Raw genomic sequence first — 14558 nt, forward strand, 5'->3', positions numbered from 1 at the left:
CCAGACCTCTACCGGTCAGTCGTGAATCAATTTGGAGTTGGGAAGTCCACCGTGGGGGTTGTAGTGATGCAAGTGTGCAGGGCCATTAATCGCCTTCTGCTACGAAAGACTGTGACTCTGGGCAATGTGCAGGAAATAAGAAAAGGAGTACAAATAAATTGGTTAGTCTCTAAGGTGCCACAAGTACTCCTTTTCTTTTTGCGAATACAGACTAACACGGCTCTTACTCTGAAACCTGTCATTGTGCAGGAAATAGTGGATGCTGTTGCGGCAATGGGATTCCCTAACTGCGGCAGGACTATAGATGGTGCACGCATACCAATTTTGGCCCCAGACCATCTTGCAAGGGAGTACATCAACAGAAAGGGCTACTTCTCTATGCTACTGCAGGTGCTGGTGGATCACCAGGGTCGTGTCACTGACATCAACACAGGGTGGTCAGGGAAGGTGCATGACGCATGCATCTCAGGAACCCTGGCATGTACAGAAAGCTGCAAGTAGGGACTTTCCAATAGAGGATGTGGAAATGCCCATAGTGATCCTGGGAGACTCAACCTACCGTTTACTCCTGTGGTTCATGAATCCATACACCTGAAACCTTGACAGCAGCAAGGAGAACTTCAATAATAAGTTCAGCAGGTACAGAATGACTATAGAATGTGTCTTTGGAAGATTAAAGGGTTGCTGGCACTGCCTTTTTGGCAGGTTAGACCAAGAGGGAAAAGTTTCCCGAGGTGGGGAGTGTTAAGGTGGATTGCCAGATAGCTGATTTTGAGCAGCCAGACAGCAGGGTTATTAGAGGGGCTCAATGGGGAGCTATTTGAATCAGGGAGGCTTTGAAGCAGCATTTTGACAATGAGCCCCAGTAATGTGTCTTTCTGTAATGAATTAAGCCAGGCATCGTTTACTTGCCACCTTGAATGACCCCTGTAATGATTTCTGCCTGAGTATTAATTGTAGTCTGCAAATGTGGCAGTTGTCACTGTTTGAATTTTTGTTGCAACCATCCTGTGTAGGTCGCAAATAAAGAATCACTGTCTTTGTAAGACTCCTTTTTTATTAAAGGCAATACACAGATTAATATTTCTTACAAGGGACATGACAGTGAACAGCACTCTCATGCAGCTGTGAGATCCTCACTTCAGAAAGGCTAGCTGTCATTATGGAAAATGTCCCTTGCAGTGGAGTGCAAGCGGTACTGCTATGGGGCAGGAACGCGAGAGGAGTGTCTTTGGGGAGGGCAAGGAATGCAGTTCTGTATGGGCTGCAGGAGGATTCCTGGCGGAATTCTGCGCCAAAAAATTAAAAATTCTGTGCACGATATTTTAAAAATCTGCAAAATTCCACGTTTTATTTATCAAACTAACACAATATCATACTGGTTTCAATTATTTTGGTGATTTATTTAAACTACAGTACAGTGGATGGAGAATGGGAGTGGGGAGCATTGGAGGAAATCCCCAACCTGCCTTGCCTTATAGTAATGTAGCTAGGTTTGACCCTTTATTTCTAGTTATTTGTCAACAAATATATGCAATCATATGCTCAATGTTACATCATAGGCAAGTGAAGCTGGGGAATCAAACCCACAATTTATATTGGCTACTGACCATCTCCAGAAGGGTAGGTTGCAAACAGTTCATGGAGCACATTTTGATAGAAAATTTTTTCAGTCCAAAAATTTAGACCAGTTCTATCTAATCACTAAAGTAACCTTAGCATTTATAAGGCCACATGTCCTTTACATAACTCTGGCAATGTAAAGGAGCCTTAAAAATTTTACACCTGTTTTATACTCCTGGGGGAATTCACAAAGACAGTGGGAACAATTACTAAGCAGGGATTTTGCTCTACCTGAGCGGACAGAGCTTGCCCCTAGCCTACCTCTTCAGAACACCCTAAAGCCCTGCCCCTTCATGCCAAGTGTGCTGCAGTAGCAAGCGGGAGGGACAGATTTTCTCTCTCACACACGCACGCATGGCTGCCCATCCCCATCTCATTTACATTTCTATCAGCTGCTCCGGGTGCCTGAACCGACCTGCCTGTGCTATCAAAGAGGGGTACATGACCGCTCTTGTGCCTTTCCTTTGCTTCTGCAGGGAAGCAAAGAAATCTGCGGGGGACATTAATTCTGCGAACGCTTAGTGATGCAGAATTCCCCCAGAAGTAAGGGGGAGTCGAGCACTCATGTGTTCCGCCTGCAGAGCAATCAGGGACCTCAGGATCTCTGTTTGGTCCTCCGTGAACTTTATTACCGACTCCTGACTCTCTCCTCGCCTCTAGTTTCTCATTTATCTAAACATTCTGTGCTTGTTATTGGCCTGATCTGATGATTGCAGCAATTCCCAAAACATGTCCTCCTTACTCCTCCTCGCTCACCTCCTTATCTGATGGAGGTGCTCCGCTGGTTTGTAGGAGTTCGCCCTCAAGGGCACATCTGCAGAAGCAATATACAGTGTCATTATTGTATGTGCACTCAGTCTTAAATCATAAAAGTTACATACACCTCTTTCTCACTTTCCCTTGTTAAGCATACAGCACGGCCAGAGCACTAAACATGGTGAGTTTGGCCCGGGGGGAGAAGGTGCAAGACAGGATAAAGGGTCTGGGTGGTTTCAGAAGGGGATCAGTATAAGGGTCCTGGGACATTATTCTGAATACTAGCACCGTTTTCCACAGGTGGGCGGTGAAGGAAGCTGAAATCATACTATTGAGGGTCATTGAAGATGCAAGGGTGCATCTCCTACATATGTGTCACTTCAGATTGGGACCATATGCTGCTCGCCTGTGTGATGCTTTGATTCCTCCAGAAGTAATTGCTGATTGGCTTGCCAAAATTTCCTACAACGGAGAAAGAAACAAAGCAGTTCTGCCAAGGAACCTTTGGCAAAGGATTTCAGAGTATCTGCAGGAAAGTTTCCTAGAGATCTCTATGGAGGATTCTTAGGAGATCTCGGTGTGCATTAACAAACTTTTCCACAGGGCTCCCATTATGTAGCTGCACAGGGGAATGCGAAGCAGATACAAACAGTACCTAGTGGTAATTTTGATCCCTTCTCTCACATGTACCATGTAACAAAATAAAGGACACACCGACCTCATGTAACCATTCATTATCAAAGAAAAATGAGTACTTACTGAAGCTCCCTTCTCCTGCTTCAGGCACACCATTGCCGGACTGCTGCTGGCACTGGCTAGACCCCTCTGCAGTCAGAAAGAGGTCCTGGCTTGCCACACCACCAGATGAGCCTGTTGCCTGTACCAAATCCTCCTCCAATTCACCCTGCTCATCCACCAGTTTGTTCTCGGGGTTGACTCTGCTGGGCACTGCCTTCAATGTCCCCTCCTCCCTCCCCCCCCTTCCCCGAAGTATCCACGGGGCTCTTGGCACTGGAGGTGGGGTCATCACTGAGGATAGCATACAGCTCTTTGTAGAAGCGGCATATTTTTGGTGCTACACCAGAGTGATGGTTGGCCTCCTTTGCCTCCTGGTAGCTTGTCTCAACTCCTTTATCTTAGTAGGGTACTGCAGCTCCTTAGTAGGGCACTGCATGTCCCTTTCATGCTCCTTCTCATCCATGCCACGAGCAATCTGCTTCTAGGTGTCAAAGTTCCTACAGCTGGATTGGAGCTGCAACTGCACAGCCTCCTCTCCCCACAGATCCAGCAACTCCAGTGTACTCCCTGTGGGAGCCCCTTTGCTGTGGAAAGCTGGCATGGTCAGCTGGGAAGATGTGATGTGAGCTGACCGAGCTGAGCAAACAGGAAGTGGAATTTCAAAAATTCCCCGGGCTTTAAAGGGGGAGGGGTGCATGCCTGTCTGCAGGGCAGCAGAATAGAAACTGCTTACAGGGGGGCAGGTTTGTAGAAATGGTGGTGGTGGTGCCCAGAAGGCCCAGAGCCCATTTCCCCCCCGCCCCCAACTCCACCCTCCACCTGCCTAAGGCTCTGGGAGGGAGGTCTGGGGTTCAGGGCCTGGGCAGGGGATTGGGGTGCAGGATGCAGGCTCTGGGAGGGAGTGCAGAAGGGGTGAGAGGTTGGGCTCTGGGAGGGAGTTTGGGTGCGGGAGGGGGTCTGGGGTGCAGGCTCCGGGATGGGGCAAGAGGAGGGGGTGCAGGAGGGGGTGAGGGGTGCAGACTCTGGGAGGGAGTTTGGGGGCAGGAGGGGGTGTGTGGAAGAGGGTGGGGATGCAGGCTCTGGAACGGAGTTTGGGTGCAGGCTCCGGGCTGGGGGTGCAGGCTCTGGGAGGGAGTTTGGGGGTGGGAGGGGGTGTGTGGGAAGGGGGAGGGGGTGCAGGCTCTGGGAGGGAGTTTGGGGGCAGGCTCTGGGCTGCGGGTGGCAGGCTCTGGGAGGGGGTTGGGGGGTGTGGTGCTTACCTGGGGCTCCTAGGCAGGGCGGATCAGGGGGCCTCTGTGTGCTGCTGCCCCAGGCACTGCCCTCGCAGCTTCCTATTGGCCCCAAGGGCGCTTGGGGCAGGACACAGACCCACCCCGCCCAGGGGCTGCAGGGAGGGGCCAGCAGCCATGTCGAGAGAGCAGGTAGGAAGCCGCTCAGCTCTCTTGCACTGCTGGTGGTGAGTGGGGGGCCACGGGCCATTTTAAATTGCATGGGGGGAACGCCCGGGGGCGGAAAGCAGGGCCAAGGGAGAGACCCGGCCTCAGACATGGCTGGAGCCGGGCCCCAGGCCAGGAATATTTCTGGTGCCCAGACACCATGGGCCCATAGAACTCGCTGCCCATGACTGCTTAGCAGAGCAGTCATGATGAGCATTGTAGGACACCTCCTAGAGACCACTTAGGGAAACATAAGCAAATGCAGTGTCTACACCAGGGCTGGGCAAACTTTTTGGCCCAAGGGCCACATCTGGGTGGGGAAATTGTATGCAGGGCCATGACTGTAGGGCTGGGGCAGGGGGTTGGGGGCTCGGGGCAGGGGGTTGGAGTTCAGGAGGGGGTGCAGAGTGCGGCAGGGGGCTCAGGGCAGAGGGTTGGGGTGCAGGAGGGGTTTTGGGGTATGGGCTCTGGCCCAGCGCTGCTTACTTGGTGCGGTTCCAGGGTGGCAGTGGAGTACAGTGGGTCTAAGGCAGGCTCCCTGCTTTCCCTGGCCCCGTGCTGCTACCGGAAGTGGTCAGCGTGTCCGGCAGTGGCTCCTGGGGGTGGGGTGGGGTGGGGCAGGCGGCTTCGCTGCGCTCGCCTGTGGGTACCAGCCCCGAAGCTCCCATTGGCTGTGGTTCCCCATTTCCTGCCAATGGGAGCTGCCGGGGGTGGGGGGGTGCACAGAGCCCTCTGCCCTCCTCCATCCCCCAGAGACGTGGTGCCTGATGGGCTGGATCCGGCCCGCGGGCCATAGTTTGCCCTTCCCTGGTCTACACTGACACTGTGTTGCTCTAACTTTGTTGCAAAAAGCTTAATGCAGCTCATCAAGGTGGTTTTATTATGTTGGCGTAGCAGGAGAGTTAAATCAGCAGAGGAACATTGTTGTGTGTACACCTCCACTGTTTTGTTGACGAAACTGTGTAATGTAGACAAGGTCTGAGTTTGTTCACAAATGTTTCAGTGAGCGCAGGTAGAAACTTTTTGTATAGAAGTTGTCCTTTGTAGCTTAACAAATAGATATGGAGCATGTAGTTTTTGCGCTAACCATCCCTGCATTGCCAGGCTTTACTATATTAATGTTAATTTGGAGAAATACATGAGGAAAAGCTTGAAACATATATTTTTGGTGAAAGGTTAGGTACACGTTTTCCGTATCATTATAGATCTGTTTTTTTTGTTCAATAATCTTTGTTCTGTATACATAGTAAGTGTACAAAAAATGTTAATATCGTGTTTACCTGTGTATTCTTTTTCATAGATGTCTTCCAGGATGTCAGATTTGTCAACAACTTGTCAGGTAAGCAACTCTTTACTTTTAGTGATAATTATTATGACTTTGGCTTGTTAAATATTTTATTCAGAGACTTATTGTAGCTTTTTAAAAAGAATTTTAATAATATTACAAAATGACCAGCCAGCAAAAGACTAGAAATAGAAGGTTGTATAAAATATACAGAATTATATGGAAGTTGTATGCACTATGGGTAGGGCCTTACCAAATTCACGGCCATGAAAAATGCATCACCGACCGTGAAATCTGGTCTCCCCCCATGAATTCTGGCCTTTTGTGTGCTTTTACCCTATACTACACAGATTTAACAGGGGGAGACCAGTGTTTCTTAAACTGGGGATCCTGACCCAAAAGGGAGTTGCAGGGGGGTCGCAAGGTTATTTTAGGGGGGCTGTGGTATTGCCACCCTTACTTCTGTGCTGTTGCTTTCAGAGGGGGGTGGTCGGAGAGTGGCAGCTGCTGACTGAGGGCTATACCTTGCCATTCTTACTTCCGCGCAGCTGCTGGCGGTGGCTCTCCAGCTGCCCAGCTCTGAAAGCAGCTCCACCATCAGCAACAGCGCAGAAGTAAGGATAGCAGTACCGCAGCCCCTCCTATCTTTCAACACTCCCCAACTCCTTTTTGGGTCAGGACCCTTACAATTACAACACCGTGAAATTTCAGTTTTAAATAGCTGAAATCATATAATTTATTATTTTTAAAATCCTATGGCCATGAAATTGACAAAAAAGGAGCGTGGTAGGGCCCTAACTATGGGGTAGTTATTGTATAAAATTACAGGCAAAAATTACATTAAAAACATTATTAAAGTTGCAAAGTCAAACCCTCATCGGTTAGGAAATACCAGAATTAAAGCCACTGAATGCATATGCATTATGATGCAGTCTTGAATTACATGATCATATTTTTATTTTTTCCCTTTCTCATTCAGTGTACAGAATGGACTGTGCTCACTTTATGAGCATCTGTTTGATATTTTGTTCAGTCTTTGTTGCTCAACACGTGGCCTCAACCTTCTTTAATAGAACATATAATATAATAGTATATTGGAATTGGAAAAGGTTCAGAAAAGGGCAACAAAAATGATTATGGGTATGAAACTGCTGCCATATAAGAAGAGATTAATAAGACTGGGACTTTTCAGCTTGGAAAAGAGACAACTAAGGGGGGATATGATTAAGGTCTATAAAATTATGACTGGTGTGGAGAAAGTAAATAAGGAAGTGTTATTTACTCCTTCTCATAACACAAGAACTAGGGGTGAAATTAATAGGCAGCAGGTTTAAAACGAACAAAAGGAAGTACTTTTTCACACAACGCACAGTCAACCTGTGGAACTCCTTGCCAGAGGATGTTATGAAGGCCAAGACTATAACAGGGTTCAAAAAAGAACTAGATAAGTTCATGGAGGATAGGTCTATCAATGGCTATTAGCCAGGATGGACAGGAATGGCGTCCCTAGCCCCTGTTTTTCAGAAAGTGGGAATGGGTGAGGGGATGGATCACTTGATGATTACCTGTTCTGTTCATTCCCTGTGGGGCACCTGGCATTGGCCATTGTCAGAAGACAGGATACTGGGCTAGATGGACCTTTCGTCTGACCCGGTGTGGCTGTTCTTATGTTTTTATGTTACTACATGCTATTCAAACCCTTTTCTGAAAACAGAATTATTAATTTCCTCATGGGCTCGTCTATGGTGCTCATCACTACATTATCTGAGTGCTTCACAAGTGTTAATTTATTTTTGAAACACCCCTGTGAGGTCAGGTATTGGTATTATTTCATTTTCAGTGCGGAGCTGAGGCACAGAGAATAAGATCAAAAGCTTTCACTAATTCTGGGTGACAAAGCTGAGATGACTAGGACCTGAATTTTTTTTATCTTTTTTGTTCAGAGTACTTACCATTACATAGCAGTGTACATTGAAAGCACAAATCCCATTGACTTCAGTTGCAGCTGTAAGTGCTCAGCACTTCTGCAGATTAGACCTGAGGTATCAAATGAGGAACACACCATTAGTGGCCACCCATGAAAAATTTTGTTTAAGTGACTTGAATAGCATCACATAAGAACACTGTGGAAGAGGCAGGGATAGAATCCAGTTTGCCAGGGCAGCATTCAATTGCCTTAACCCTGAGGCCATACTCCTGTCTTCCTGCCATCTCCTGCCTCATTCAGTTTCTTCCACAAATAAGGTAAGGTCCTAAAGGCAACAGTCTCTTTCATTACACAGTGTGGTTCATTCCCAGAGCAGGTCTATCCTGTGCACTGAATGAGGCAGGGATCATGTGGAAAAAAATAGTATGTGATTACATAATTAAAGACTCTATCATAATGCATACATACATCAGAGCCGTCCATTGGGTAGGGCGAATCGGGGCGACCGCTCCGGCCCCGCGCTCTGGGGGCCCCCGCGGGCCATTGCGATTTGCCAGCGCGGTCGGTCCCAGAAGAAACAAATCTGTCACATCTGCCCTGGACCCCCCTAGGGATGGTCCCGCACACAAGGCAACCTTTATTTCTGGTGTTTTCTAACTGTTGAATGCTTGACTTTGCAACCTTAACAATGTTCTTTTAACATAGTTTTTTGTGTGTAATTGCCTAGGTTTTGATAAAAGTGAACTAAAAAAGCAAATTCCAGGATGTATTATATTGACATCGACGTTTCATCAACAAGTTTGGAGCCTTTAGATCCACAGCACAGAACTCTGCCATTTGAGTTAACATAGTAACAGAGAGCAGGAGGTGGTTGTTGTTCTCCAGGGACGAGCACTAGAGGAGGATGAGACACACACTTTGCCATTGGGTTTCACAGATTTTTCCTGCAAGCAGAGGAATGCTGAGACTTGGGGGGGTTGAGGTTCCATTTCAGGTATTGGAGGGGAGCGTGCTTTAGTGGGGATAGCCTCTTTTATCCTGTCCCTTTCAACCACCTCTCCCAGCTTCCATCCAATATGTTTCATCTCCCTTTCCAGGCCCCTCATCCAATCTGTCTCCCCACTACCTGTCACACACTTGGTCAAGCCCCACCCTCTTGGATACTCACCAGACTGCTGTGGGGATCTAACCACTGATTCATGTGTGTTTGCTCCCAAGCCTGAACAAAGTCCAAGCACTCTCCCCGGCATGGGGTCATTATTGGAAATGGCTGAGCCATTTTGGCTGAAATTTTCAAAAAAATTCAGCCTGAGTCATTCAGTTTGGCATGTAAAATTTCAGCCCAAATGATTAATGTGGCAAAGATATAGGCAACTGGAAACAGGGTCTTATAATGGAGAGTGTTGGGCAACCTTAATAATCCAGCGCTACCAGCCCTACCTATAATACCTAGGAAAAAGTAACTTAAATAATCAAACCTTTCTGAACACTGCTAGTCTGCTGGTTACTCTTAATGTGTTTTGGCTTCCAATTCACCTCACTCTTTAGCTTTGAATAAGAGCCATCAGTATTTGACATAATTATGAATTGTGTATAACCTTGCTCTGAGTCTTATGGGAACTTTTATCTGTGGAAAGCTAAAGAAAATAGGTGGGAGTTAGTGCGAAGTGCCAAAATCTCTTGCCAGGTTTGATTACATCAGCCTGCCAGTCTTCTGATAGGAGTGATTCATCCAAAGGTTTTCCTATACTTTATCATTCTACACTACAGATCTTACAGTGGCACAGCTGTACTGCTGCAGCAATGCCACTGTAAGGTCTCTTGTGTAGCGGCTCTGTGCTGACGGGAGAGAGCTCTCCTTTGGGCATAATTAAACCATCCCAAACGAGCAGTGGTACCTATGTCAGCGGGAGATGCTGTCCCACTGACATAGTGCTTTCATCAACAGAAGCACTGTTGTGGACATGTTTGTTGGTTGGGGGGTACTTTTTTCACGCCCCAATCAACAAAAGTTTTACTGACAAAAGTGCTAGGATAGACATAACCCTAGAAAGGAGTAACTGAGGTTCAGATAGAATTTCATGCCTATAAAAGAACTAACTTTTTTCCGCTGCCTCTGCGATAAAAAGATTTGTCCCCTTTAATTACTCCATGCATCCAAGTACAATGAGATTAATGACTACAAATGTAAAAATAAAATGTAATATATAATCCTGTACAGGTGCTGCTGTGGTCGCTTGGTCAGGCAACATGCTTGCTTTACGGCAAGTCTTGCCATGAAATATACAGATGTCAAACTGGGTGAAAATTTTAATCGGGAAATAGAAGAATGGTCAGTGGAAAAACACACAGAACAGAGTTCAACTGATGCTTATGGTGTCATTAACTTTCAAGGTGGCTCTCATTCGTGCAGAGCAAAGGTATGTACAAAATGACTTTTTGTCCTTCCCTTGACCCATTGGCAAAGATGTTTGGATACGCCATTTAAATCTTGAAATGAAAGGTTTGGCAAGTAGACGAAATGCCTATACCTGTGTTGTGAGAGGATAGCCTCCCTACTATCAGTAGGAGTCCTTCTCTTTAGTCCAGTGGTGTCCAAACTTTTCCTGTTGTCCCCTTCAGCCCCCCCTACCCCCCTTACCAGTAATGGAATCTGTCTGTGCCCCATCTCCTCTGCTGCACAGTTGACTCAGCAGAGGTGCTTGGGCTGAATGCAGAACTGGGGGTGGGGAAGGAGCTGTGGTTAGAGGCAGAGCCGGGCTGGGAGGTGGAGTGAAGTTGTGGCTGGGGCCGAAGCTGGGCTGGGGCTGGAGTCGAGCTGAGGCTGGGGCTGGGCTGGAGGCAGAGCAGAGCTGGGTGGCACTCCCTCCCTTCCCCCTGTGGGGGTGGCCCGGTCCCTACTGCATGCGTACTCTGGACGTTCTTCCACGTCCCCCTAAGGGGGGCATGCCCCACAGTTTGGGGACTACTGCTCTAGTCAGTAATTTTTAAACCAAAGACAACCCATGTGACTTACCAAAAGGCTGGCTAGCTTCATGTAAAGTCTTCACTGCAAATAAGCAGAGGCTGGTAGGTTTAGAAAAAAACAAACAAACGTTGTTATATAGTCTGAGCCTTTTGTGTGTGAAATCTCAGTTGTGAAAGTGAGGTCCCTCGTTCATGCCACCCTTTCCAATTGTGTAAATCATAATGAAAGTCTGATTTATTTATAGTTGTGCCACTCACTACCACAATAATGTTTTTGTCACACATCCGTTCTAAAGCCTGTATTTAAACGCTTTTCAAACCTGTGCTGTAAAAGTGACCTCTGCTTGGAGTTGTGGGTTGGTGGGATACGTGCTTGTTTTTGTTTAACAAACCTTTAAACAAACCTGCTAATGAGGTCTCAAATCTGCTAATTAAGTCTCAAAGTAAACGGAAACTTTAAAAAAGAAAAGTCTGAGTGCAACAGACGTTGGTTACTAGAAAGACCATGTTTTCTCTGACTATAACCTTTTTGTGAAAGGTATGATTAACTTCTGCTAAATTTCTTCTATTAATGCTTGTGGTGGATTGAAAGTCATGGAGACTGAAGTACTCCATTTATCCACAGAAACAGCTACATCATGGATAACAGCACTGCAAGTTTCCCTCTCCCTGACTTGCAGTGTACCTCAACCCTGTCTTGGAGGAACCACTTCTAGGAGTGGAAAAAATAGTTGTCTCCATGTTCTTTCATTATTTGGCACCTCTGCTGAGATTGCCAACTAATTAGTACCAATTGTGGTGATGGTGGTGTTAGTGTGGACCCCTGCCCACTGGGAACTGGTCTAAGTAAGGTTTCACTTCTGCCCATTTGCTCCCTCTTGCCTGTATGGCCTATGTTAGGGATGTAGCATAATTCTTAACTCCATTATCCTGACATCCTCTCTGGAAGATGTGGGAGTAATGCGGGGGATGGGGAGAATGGTTGTATGTTTTTTCACAATTGGAATATCTTTTTACACGGGATATACGGACAGAAAATACATTCAGCCTCAGCAATTGAACTGGTTATATTTTGGCAATATTTTAGATTTTCATTAATATACTCAAATTTAGAAATGTTCATGAAATTGTCACATAAAAGTTTATAGAACACAGTGTTATTGTGTTGGGCCTAAGTGTAACCTATCTATAGCCTTCGTCCGTCCTTCAAAATCTTATAGCCATTGTCTACTTGAATTTTTGGAGAACCTGCAAATACTTGTTCCAGGTCTTATAATCCATTGTTCATAAAGTATGACAGATGCATATTTTTCTGTAGCTCAGGATTCAATAGTATTTGTTCTCATGAATCTTCCTAATCAATTTAATGGTTTATTATAGGAACCTACTAACCCTCACAACTTCTTTTTTGTCTTAGTATGTACGATTGTCATATGACACTAAACCTGAAGCCATTCTACAACTTATTCTTAAAGAATGGCAAATGGAGCTGCCCAGACTTGTTATCTCTGTACATGGGGGGATGCAGAAATTTGAACTTCATCCACGCATCAAACAGTTGCTTGGCAAAGGTCTTATTAAAGCTGCAGTAACAACAGGTGCCTGGATTATAACTGGAGGAGTGAACACAGGTAAATAAATAAAGTATAAATTTTATGTAATATAAACCTTCAAATAACAGTACAGACTCATGTGCACAGTTTAACCACATTCTAGTTCTTTAAATAAAGGTAAGCAGATTCCAGAATGACAGTCTAGTCGGAGGAACACAATATTTGTATCTCTAAAATACTCTCTAAAATTTGACTGACTTTACAGTTAAACAAATTAATGTGTTTGAATTTTATTTTGAGCATATGAACTTAAATCTTGTGGTATTATGTAACAATATAGAACATGTAAATTGTGTGAAAAGTGTATGTTGCTTCAAAATATGCAGTACTATAGTGCGACTTGTCTTCTGCCCTGACAAGACTGACTGGCATATATGTTGTAAAGTTACTAGAAATTCTCAGTACTCTGTTACTGTTAATATATGTTTTGTGCACAGTAGGTCTTTCTTTATGCTGTCAACTAAATGAGTTCTCTAAATGAGTTCTCTTCACAGTAATTGGTGAGGTTAATGCTAATAGGATGTAGTTTCAATGTACAGAATGTTTTCTTGTGTATGAACAGGTGTTGCAAAACATGTTGGTGATGCCCTGAGAGAACATGCTTCCAGATCATCTCGAAAGATTTGCACTATTGGGATAGCCTCATGGGGGGTGATTGAAAACAGAAATGACCTTGTTGGAAGAGACGTAAGAATGAACTTATCCAGTTGAAATAACTTTTAACTGCATGATCTTTTGTATATGTGTTTTAATAATCTGCTCAGGTTTGCTGTCCCTCTGCCTTTTGTGATACAGAGGTACTTCTACCTTTGCTCTGGGAGATATAGGGACATCTGTTGTGATTTACAGAGGAGTTACTGCTGTAAGAAATTATGAAACGCTAATTCAATAGAGTAGACTGTTGTACACTTGTATGGCCCCAAAGAGCAGGTTAGAGTAGCCACAGAATTTCCAGAAAACTTACTCTGTGATCTGAGAACAAGCATAAGAAATTATAGGTCTATGGAAAAGTTTCCAAAAAGTTACAAAACCTGACATTACCGTAGTGGGGAGATCTTCAAAAGTAGCAAAGAGATATAGGAGCACAAGTCCCATAGACAGTAAATGAAACGTGTGTTCCTAAACTCTTTAGAGGGATATTCAAGTGTCTAGGGATTTAGGGTTGGACTCTGCATTCTTTTAATTTAGGGAGCAAAGTGGACTTAAAGCAGTGGGAAATGGCCAGTGGCAATGGCCAGCCCTTTCCGCGTGTGGGCACTCTCTACTAGCAGAGGTGGCTCTTCTGCCTCCTGTGCTAGCTGCCCATCTCACACTTTGTGCAGGGTTCGGGGAGCAAGGTGAGAAATACACACAGCAAAGCAGAGCTCCCCTTTGCCTGATCCTCTCCCTGGCATAAACTAGAGCTGCTTCCTTGCAGCTCAACTTGGGCCACAGCCATGCACCTCAGGATTCAGGGAGGGAGCCACTCCCTGATTAGAGCTCTCCACCCACTCCATTGCCTGAGTAGAGTTTTGGCAGGATGGAGAATGAGTTTCGTAGAATGAAAGTTCTTTCTCCCCCTCCATAACTGCATAGTCACCACTGCACTATTGTGACTTTAACTGGAAAGTCAGACATTGTGTAAACTACTTCTTAAAATTGTCCTCTCCATCTTGAGACTCAACTCTGAAAAGGATATTTCAATTTGTCTGCAGCTATAACACAGAGAGCTTGGTAGACGTCTTCATGGATTCAGGCATATACTTTTTGCTGTCTGTTTTGTTCTTATCTGCAGTCAGGGTTTTAATTTGCTAGAGGCCCCCTCTTTATAGCACTTTAGAGCAGAATTATTGTGTTGTACAGTAACCTGCTTTCCTGCAAAAATGCAGCCTATAGGCAGAGCTGCTGGGTGAAGACGTGTGATGGCAGGTGTCCTTTTAGGTCTGCTCACTTGGCGCCCTAGGCAGTCGCCTAGTCCGCCTAGTGCTTGCACTGGCCCTGCCCGACAGACCCCCCCCGGAACTCCCACGCCTACCCAACCCCCCCTGTTCCCCGTCCCCTGGCCGCCCCTCCAGAACCTCCACCCCCTCTAACTGCTCCCTGCCCCTTATCCAACCCCTCCTCCCAGCCCCGGCCCGGCCCCCTTACCATGCTGCTCAGGGCAGCATGTATGGATGCCGCATGGCCCGCTGGAGCTCGCAGCCCCACCCCCTTATCATGCCGCTGAAAGCGGC

General features: G+C 46.0%; 1 protein-coding gene across 5 annotated transcripts in view; it reads left to right on the forward strand.

Annotated features, from left to right (window-relative positions):
• Positions 1–14558, forward strand: part of TRPM7 (transient receptor potential cation channel subfamily M member 7) — a 133267-nt gene that overhangs the window by 39934 nt on the left and 78775 nt on the right. For all 5 annotated transcript variants that reach the window (XM_043523967.1, XM_043523964.1, XM_043523966.1 and 2 more), the window contains exons 3-6: positions 5854–5892; positions 9987–10185; positions 12150–12363; positions 12908–13032. In XM_043523967.1, the coding sequence (XP_043379902.1) occupies positions 5854–5892; positions 9987–10185; positions 12150–12363; positions 12908–13032 (577 nt within the window). The remainder of the gene's footprint in view (positions 1–5853; positions 5893–9986; positions 10186–12149; positions 12364–12907; positions 13033–14558) is intronic.

The sequence above is a fragment of the Chelonia mydas genome, chromosome 10, assembly GCF_015237465.2.
Source record: "Chelonia mydas isolate rCheMyd1 chromosome 10, rCheMyd1.pri.v2, whole genome shotgun sequence".
NCBI lineage: Eukaryota > Metazoa > Chordata > Testudines > Cheloniidae > Chelonia > Chelonia mydas.